This window comes from Gekko japonicus, unplaced genomic scaffold (assembly GCF_001447785.1).
Source record: "Gekko japonicus isolate JY-2015 unplaced genomic scaffold, Gekko_japonicus_V1.1 scaffold924, whole genome shotgun sequence".
NCBI lineage: Eukaryota > Metazoa > Chordata > Lepidosauria > Squamata > Gekkonidae > Gekko > Gekko japonicus.
The window spans coordinates 259,970-269,165 of record NW_015170303.1 but is presented as its reverse complement, the minus strand read 5'-3'; the positions used below and the strand labels follow the sequence as shown (position 1 = coordinate 269,165).

The following is a 9,196-nucleotide window of genomic DNA, read 5'->3' as shown; positions in this document are numbered from 1 at the left end:
CTCAGGAAAAAAAACACAGACATTTTAAGGGAAAAAATGAATATACACAATACTTCTTCCCAAATCTAAATGGTATTAAAGTCTTTTGTTTTCTGGAAGCAAAGTTGCAATCAATGTTCCCTCTAAACTGTGGAGTCTTGTGAGCAAAAATTCCACTTTGTGAGCTTCTGGCATTAAACTGGTGAGTGAGCAGTTTGGCTGCTGCATAAATTAGTTTGCTCTGGAGCCCCTCCTTCCTGAGCGGAGACAAAAATGGGTTAGCCGGAGGCTAAAAAACTGTGAGCTAGTTCACACTAACTTAGCTTAGAGGGAACACTGGTTGAAATATACACAGTACTGAACAAAAGCTTGTAAACTGCTGCACCCGACACGAAGGGTCACTGAAAGGGGCAAGAAACAATCCACAAGCAAAATAGGCCCTACGCACAGCTCTCATTGGCAGCACCCTAAAGGTAAAGAAAGTCATCTTTGATCTGAGCGCTGCATTACAGGGTCGCCATAACTTGGAAGCAACTTGACAGCACGAACACACATACATCTGCAGTGTACACAGGAATTATCCTTCTCCAACTCTGGAGACTGTTCTACATAAAAATCTTCCTGCCATCCACCTCAAGTAAGACAAACTTATCTTTAAAAACACTTTACTCGTTACAAAACAGTGTTTGACAGCTCCTGTTCAGTCCTCCTGCATCAAATTCTTTCCAGGCTTTCACATCTCTACAACTCTTTCCTCTGCCTAGAATGGACTCCATTTACTTCAAAGCACCGTGTGAAAGCATTTCCTTTCACAGAGGCTTTTAGCTCAGCTCCTGAATTAACAACTGTCCCAACAGTTTTAAATTATGTCATTTGCCAATACTATTTTTTTTTTAATAAAATAAAAATCAGCATCTGGATTTTGCATCCCTAATGCCTTACGGTATTATTGCAAAACATGCTTTATCTTACCTACTGTTTCCATCACATGCTTTTCTATTTTATGACTATACTTAGTACATTTTTAATCTTGAGTGAGATGGGATGCAGGAACAGACGGACCACTGGTCTGCTCCAGCAGGACTCTTCTTAATCCTACCCTTCCGACAAGGAGCTCTGGGCAGCAAACTGAGCTCTCCTACATTTCATTCTAACAGCAACACTATGACATATGTTAGGCTGAGAGAGACAGAGAAGTGATTACTGCAAAGTCACCCAGACAACTTTCATGGTTTCCCCATTCTTCTGCCATATACAAGAACCCTGCAAAGAAGGTTATGCAGAAAGAACATGGCCGGCCTAAGCAAGAGGCACAGCAAGCAGGGATCTGAACTAATCCGAACCCACTTCAAGAGCCCTACAGGCTAGGGACTACTGGACATATAGTTCATGGCCCCGGTCACATGGGCCGGAAAACGCGGGGTGGTGCTGGTGGTGGTGGTGGAGGCGTGGCTCTTTGCGCTGTCACAATCTGATGCGCAATTAGGCGATCAGACTTGAAGGCGGCACACCGGGGCTTCCACTGTCGGGGTGCGCAGCAAAGAGGACGCCAGCGTGATCACACCACAGGAGTCCGGAGGCAGCCCGTGGCAAACCATTTGCTGGTAGGTTTATCCTGGTAGCTTTTAACTACGTGGCTTTGGCGGCTTGGCCACAGGAGTGCTACGCCTTCCAGATGTTCTGGTGAGATTGCACCCGGAATATCCGCCGGATGACCGTGCCTTCAGTGGGGCAAATGCTCCATGTGACCGGGGCCCATGTTTGTTAAAAAATATAACTCCAATAAACAAAGTGTGACACAGTGGCCTGAGTGCCTAATTGGGATCTGGACGACCTGCCTTCGAATTTCTATTCTGTCATAGAAGCTTTTGCCGTGATTCACTCCCAGCCTAACCTACCTCACAGGGTCATTGTGAGGATAAAATGGAAAAGAATTACAAAAGCTACTTTGGGCCCTCAGTGGGGAGAAAGACGAGCAATAAATGAAGCAAACGAATAAAGGCACCGCAGCCACTGCTGTACATCTGCCAGCCATATAACACAATACAAAACAGAAAGGAAAACTTCAGTGGGTATCAGAATAACATTATTTGGAAAAGTAGTCTCCGAATGTAAATAGTACTGCTATGCACCTTTCAATAAACTTTAACACACTGCATTCATTTGTATCTTACATTTTCTTTATCATACATTCTTTGAAATAATCTTTCTAAAAGCTACAGATCACATTGGGATTTTTTTACATATCCTTTAAGGCACAATTCACACATGGTAACAACCAGAACTTGATAACAACTTAGGCCTTGAAGATTTTCTCCAATTTGGTTGTTGATAAAGACATTCAAAACAGGCCGTACCGGAGGCACATCCAACAATAACACCACCACCAACACGGGATTCTTTGGAAACAAGTGCTTCACCTTTCGAAAGTTTTGAACTGTCGGCATCAATACCTATACGTTTTCATAGTCAAGTTCTGGTTGTCATCATGCGTGAACTGTGCCTTAAAGGCTTTGTTTAAAAAAACAAACAAACCCAATGTGATCTGTAGTTTTTAGGAAGATTAATCCAAAGTTTTCTGGGGACCTATATTCACCTGATATCCCGTTTGCTGTTACTGTGTATTATGCTATCTACTGTTTCATTGTTTTTATTGTTCTATGGATTTTATGTTGTAAGCCGCCCTGAGACCACTTGTGGAATAGGGCGGGGTACAAAACAAACAAACAAAGAATGCATGATAAAGAAAATGTAAGGCACAAATAAACGCAACGTGTTGAAGTTTATTTAAAGGCGCATAGCAGTACTACTTACATTCGGTAACCGAGCAATATAACGCAGGCTGCCCCTGAACATGGAGGCTCTACTGTGTCACACACACACCCCCCCCCCGGTCTGGCACACAGCCTCCAAGCCCCATCTTCTCACCTGCGGTGACGGCGACATTTTCCACCACAGGTTTCGAGAAGGGAGGATCGGCCATCTCACAGCCGCCACCGACACCCCTCCAGTCAGTCCGAGCCGGAACTACGCGTCAGCCACATCCGGTACCTCTCTCCCTCACCTCGTGACACCGCCGGCCAATGGGAAAGCCCCACCTCTTTGTTCGCCGGCTCTTCCATGAACCAATAAGGGCGCAGAACGGGTTTGGCCAATCGGGAGGGAGAAGGAAGGGGGGGAAAGGGGCGCGTGGAATGGAACGGCAGCCAATCAGGAAAAGGGGGCGGAGCAAGGGGGGATGCGTGGGTTGGGCTGAGCCACTGCTGGGAGTCTGCGGGGGCTTCGGGCGAAGATGCAGCCGGAAGGGGAGTTTTGTTTTTCCTCTTCTTCCTGTTGGTGCGCCGAAGTTAGTTCCCAGGCGGATCAGATGACAATTAGAAAGACTGTCTGTTCCTGGGTGGGTGGGTGTTGAACCACGTCCCCTTCTTTGGCAAGTCCCCACCCCTTACAGCGTACTTACCTTCTACAAGAGAAAAGAGCAAGAGTCTCAGCAGCACCTTAAAGACTAACAAAATATTTTGTTAGTCTTTAAGGTGGTGCTGGGCAATGTTCCCTCTAAGCTGTGGAGTCTTGTGAGCAAAAATTCTCCTTTGTGAGCCACTGGCATTAAAGTTGTGAGCAAGTGATTTGGCTGCTGCATAGATTAGTTTGCTCTGGAGCCATCCTTCCTGAGCTAAGGCAGAGATGTGTGAGCCGGAGGCTAAAGAACTGTGAGCTAGCTCACACTAACTCAGCTTAGAGGGAACAGTGGCTGGGACTCTTGCTCTTTTCTACTGCTACAGACAGACTCACACGGCGACCAAGGCTCCCCCTAAGCTGTGGAGTCTTGTGAGCAAAAATTCTAGTTTGTGAGCTACTGGCCTTAAAGTTGGGAGCGAGCGATTTGGCTGCTGCATAGATTAGTTTGCTCTGGAGCCGTCCCTTCCTGAGCAAATACAAAAATGTGTGAGCCGGAGGCTAAAAAACTGTGAGCTAGCTCACACTAACTCAGCTTAGAGGGAACTGAGTCGGCGACCCATCTTGATTTATCTTCTACAGAACTGTCGCCTTTGTTTTTCTAGCTAGCCTGCAAGATGCGTCAGTACAGGGCAGATGCACGCCCGCGACTCTTGTCTCGGGTACTGCCGTCTTTCAAGAAAACAGACAAGGATTGCAAGTACAGTTGCCAGTCACCGGGTGGCAGTTGGAGATTTCCCAGAATTGCAGCTGGTCTCCCTGTTACAGGGAGGATCCAGGGATGCCAGCCTACAGGTGGGACCTGGGGATCCCCCTAGAATTACTAGAGTAGTACTTCTCCAGACTACAGAGATCAGTTCCCCGGGAGGAAATGGAGGCTTTGGAAGGTGGACTGCATAGCATTGTGCCCTACTGAGGTCCCTGGTCCTGCCCAGGCTCCACCCTCAGATCTCCAGGAGTTTCCCAAACAGGATCTGGCAACCTTATCCCCCCGTCCCCTGCTGGTGGTCAGGGGGAACCTGGCTACCTTACATCAGTTCCCCTGGAGGAAATTACTTCTTTGGAAGGTGTGCTCCATGGCACTTGTACCCCGCTGAGGTCCCACCCCAGGCTCCACCCCCAAAATCTCCTGGTCTTCCCAACCTAGAGCTGGCAGCCCTGCAGACAGACAGCAGCTCTTCCTATGCTTGAGGGCCATTTTATGTATTCCACATCTTCAAGTGACAAACACGTATGTATCAACTCACCCTCACGGGGGGAAGAGAGATGGATGAAAGTCATTGAAGACCATCTACCAGGATTATAATGAGTGTTGGTAGGGGTAGTGGAAGAAAGCAGAAGATTGAAGTTTGAGTCCAGTGGCACCTTTAAGACCAACAAAGTTTAACTCTGGGTGTAAGCTTTCGTGTGCATGCACATTTCATCAGTTTCACATTAAGCGTTTTCCTCAAGCTTTATGAATAGGTAGGGGGGATTAGTTGCCAGGAAGGGCTAGTTAGAGTTAGACACATAAGGAACTGGGCGATAAGTATAGCTGAGGATCTTGGAGACCAAGGTTCAAGCCCCCATTTCTGCCATGGAAGCCCACTGGGTGCCCTTGGGCCAGTCAAACTCATCGCTTAGCCGACCTCAATGAGAAAATGGAGGGAGGCATGGTGTAACTGATGGGCAGCCAGTGGAGTGACTGCAGAATGGGAATAATATGCAGGCCTGTCTTGTTCAGTCGCAGTCGAGTCCGACTCTTTGTGACCCCATGGACCAGATCACGCCAGGCCTTCCGGTCTTCCGCCATCCTCTGAAGTTGGCTCAACTTCCATGTTTGTTGCATCTATGACACTGTCTAACCATCTCATCCTTTGCCGTCCCCGTCTTCTTTGACCTTCAATCGTTCCCAGCATCAGGGTCTTCTTCTCCAGTGAGTGCTCCCTTCTCATTTGGTGGCCAAAGTATTTGAGCTTCAATTTTATTATCTGGCCTTCCAGGGAACAGTCAGGGTTGATTTCTTTTAGGATTGACTGATTTGATCTTCTTGCAGTCCAAGGGACTCTCAAGAGTCTTCTCCAGCACCATAGTTCAAAAGAATCTATTCTTTGAGCTCCTGATAATAGCCTAACTGTGACATTCTACACTAGCTGGAGTTTCAAAATGGATTTTGAGGGGAGACTAATGTGCAGTGCAATGACACCATAGCCAAATCAGCCGTACATTTGGCGACTCAGCTCGGCTGAGTTGGAAGAAACCTTTTTTGGGGCAACTGCATTAACTTGCTTCTCTAGCAATACTGTTGAGTCCAATGTAAGCCTGAGGCTCTTAACTGAGTCAGCAAGGGTCAGATGAGCCCCATCAAATGGGAGCATAACATCCTTCAAAACCTCTGCCTTTCCAACCAGCATGTGTATTTCCAGGATTTAGTTTAGTTTCAATTTGTTCACTTTTAAGCCATTCAACCACAGCTGCCAGGCAGTGATTCAGGATCTCTACTGCATCACTAGATTTGGATAAGGATACATATGTGTATCATATGTACATTGATGACAGCCAATCCAAAAACTCAGAATGATTTGGCGTAAAGGTTTTATATAAAGATTGAACAGCATGGGGAATAGGATTGTCCCATGGGACCCCAGAGGATAGGTCCCACACTGATAACTGGTCTCCAGTGGCAATTCTGAATGAATTCTGAATGGAAAGGGACTAATGTGCCCTTTGTCAAACTCGGGCCTCATTTCTTAATTGCCTGTCTTTGGTATCTGTAAGCTCACTGCCTTGTTTCACTCTGGCTGGGAATTGGGGGGGGGGGAGGAGTGTGTGAGTACGTGTGTGGAGTTGCTCTGCTGAGAGTCACACTGGCTTGTAACTGTCCATGTGGGACACCCACCTTGGTGGGAAGTATGGGTGCTTGACCTTGAGTACCAGACACTGCTAGATAATGTAACCGTAGATTTGCAGGTGCTGGAGGAGGGCCAATGGTGTACCATAGATTTTGGCAGGCTGGATGTATGGGTGTGATTGCTCTGGTCACTGTTTGAATTATGTATAATTGGAGAATAATTGGGGGCATTGTTTGATTTATGTATAATTGGAGAACTGGCGCCAAGGGAGTCAGTTCTGACACAGACTCATCTATGCTTGAAACCTCTTTACCTCTCAATAAACAAATCACTGCCAAGAGAGTGTTGTTGGGAGCGAGTTCCTTCAAGACCTGACACCCTTTTGTGTACTGGTTAGGGTGTCTGACAAGGATCTGGGAGACCCAGGTTCGAATCCCCACTCTGCCATGGAAGCTTGCTGGGTGACCTTGGGCCAGTCACATACACTCAACCTAGCCTACTTCACAGGGCTGTTGTGAGGACAGGAGAATGAGGTAAGCTGCCCTGATGGGCAATTCATGCCGAATAGCCTAATTATCTGTTGTCATTTTACCCTAAGCCCATTCGTGAGGAGGGTAGAATATAAATGTGAAAAATAAACAAACAGTGAAAATAAACCGGTATTTGATTTCAGACATCTCAGGTAGTCCTCTTGCATTGTGGCTCGGTGAGTGATCACCTGTATCATGCACAGAAGGTCCAGTTAAAAGGACTTCCGGCCAACAGGGCTGGGAAACCTTGTAAAGTTGCTGCCAGCCAGACTCAGGATAAGGCAGTTTTATAGGCACAGGGGGAGGAACCAAACATTAGCACTGATCACAGTGCCACACTTGCACAAAGACACATTTATTTATACTTCAAATGTACAGTATAAAATTTACAAGCTGTGATTTAATTCACATAAACCAATAGAGCCTCTGGAAAAACCCTAAAAAAAACCCCACTACCATCTTGGCTCTTTAGCACATTCAAATGTGTTGACCAGACAATTATAGAATCGAATTCTGCAGACCCTCCGGAGGTAGAAAATGTTTTATGATCCGTTGGCCATTGCATCTTCTTCCATCTCTTCTTCAGTTTCATCTGATGGGCCTGCGCAAGACAGAGTTGTTAATGCTTCAAGTCTGCCAACCAGTTGATGACACACACACACACCCCACGGAAAGATCAGTGCTTTCAGCAATAAAAGTATCTCCCACATTTGTAAGCAGTGTACCAGACTGACAGCACTAGGTGCATTTCCAAATCCTTCAACTGCATCTTCTTGCAGGAATGTTGCCAGTCACAGAGAGCAAGCAGCAGTTAGTGCTTTGTTCACTGAGCATCTGATGAAATGGGCTCTAGCCCACAAAAGCTCATCCTTCAACACATCTAGTGTTCTTTAAGATGCCACAAGACTCCCTTAGGTGCTACAGTAACTTTGTGTTTCACTGTGGCACCTTAAATGGAGTTTACCACTGAAACTATATTGTTGAGGTGTCAGAGTGTAATGGCACAAAGGTACACAGCTGTATGTCATGCATGTTCCATGAGTGGGAAGCCTCCATGTCAGGTGTGGAGAAGGATCTGGGAGACCCAGGGTCGAATTCCCACTCTGCCATGGAAGCTCGCTGGGTGACCTTGGGTCAGTCACACACTCTCAGCCTAGCCTACTTCACAGGGTTGCTGTGAGGATAAAACAGGAAAGGAGAACTATGTAAGCCACTTTGGGTCCCTACTGGGGAGAAAGGCAGGCTATAAATAAAGTAAATAATACATAAAAGTATCAACTGATAGAAAATTCCTCCATGTATAACATTAGCTTCTCAGGGAGAACTCTAGGATAGAACTTTCCTTCTCAGCATCTGGTTTTCCTGTGGAAGGAATTGTTCAACCATCCTGAAGCAGTGCAGCTCAGAAACAAGACTCAGTGTGGACTAGGCCTTTATGACAACCTTGTGCTGGACAGGAACCCACTTAACTGAGGTACTCTTCATTTTCTTCCCCCCATCCTTTGCCTTCTGCATGTGGAGCAAATGCTCTAGCAATGAAGATAGATCTAGGTGGGCAGCCATGTTGGTCTGAAGCAGCAGAACCAAGTTTGAGTCCAGTGGCACTTTTAAGACCAGCAAAGGTTTATTCAAGGTATGAGTTTCCGTGTGCACGCACACTTCCTCAGATGCATGGAAACGGAAGGTAACAGTTCACTGATATGTATAGAGGGGTGAACAGCAAATTAGCATACATCATAATGGAGATATTTTAACAGATGCAAAAACTAAACAGTTATAACAAGTTTGTTTGGATTTAATTACGGGAAAACACACTATATATGTGTCAAAATAGGAGACTAAATGTATCACTTTTATACAGTTGCCTATTTTCACATATTTACTGTGTTGTCCCATAATTAAATCCAAATAACTTAACTTGTTATAACTATTTAGTTTTTGCATCTGTTAAAACATCGTCATTATGCTGTATGCTGATTTAATGCTCACCCTCTCTCTCTCTATATATATATCTATATATCTAATTCCGAAGATGCCTCCTGTGTGCGGATACCTAAATCGGCACATCGGGGGCACCTGGGGGGGAGGGAGATTTTTGTGCACACTTGGTACGGTCCCCAGGTGTGCACAAAAATCTTAAAACCTGAAAAAAATATCAGGGGGATACTTAAATCCCCCCCAAAAGTAACAGAGCGTCCCCTGCGCCTGCGCAGGGAACGCTCTGCGAACTCCCTCGCCGCTGCCGCTTGGGGGGGGAAGAGAGCAGCAAGACCCGAGTGGCAAGCAGCGAGGCCCGAGCAGCAAGCAGCGAGGCCCGAGCGGCAAGCAGCGAGGCCCGAGCGGCAAGCAGCTCAGGCCTCGCTTCGGAGCCGGGGGTGGGGTAGGGAAGGGGGGGTGATA

The 9,196-nt window shown here is 46.5% G+C and overlaps 2 protein-coding genes across 2 annotated transcripts in view; both read right to left on the bottom strand.

The window, feature by feature from the left end:
- The window catches only part of VIMP (VCP interacting membrane selenoprotein), a 14,637-nt gene extending 11,675 nt beyond the window's left edge, over positions 1–2,962 (bottom strand). Inside the window, exon 1 of the mRNA XM_015417965.1 lies at positions 2,908–2,962. Coding sequence (XP_015273451.1) covers positions 2,908–2,962 — 55 coding nt within the window. The remainder of the gene's footprint in view (positions 1–2,907) is intronic.
- A 4,181-nt stretch (positions 2,963–7,143) lies between these two features.
- The window catches only part of SNRPA1 (small nuclear ribonucleoprotein polypeptide A'), a 21,924-nt gene continuing 19,871 nt past the window's right edge, over positions 7,144–9,196 (bottom strand). Inside the window, exon 9 of the mRNA XM_015417964.1 lies at positions 7,144–7,397. Within this exon, the coding sequence (XP_015273450.1) occupies positions 7,339–7,397 (59 nt within the window). The 3' untranslated portion in view covers positions 7,144–7,338. The remainder of the gene's footprint in view (positions 7,398–9,196) is intronic.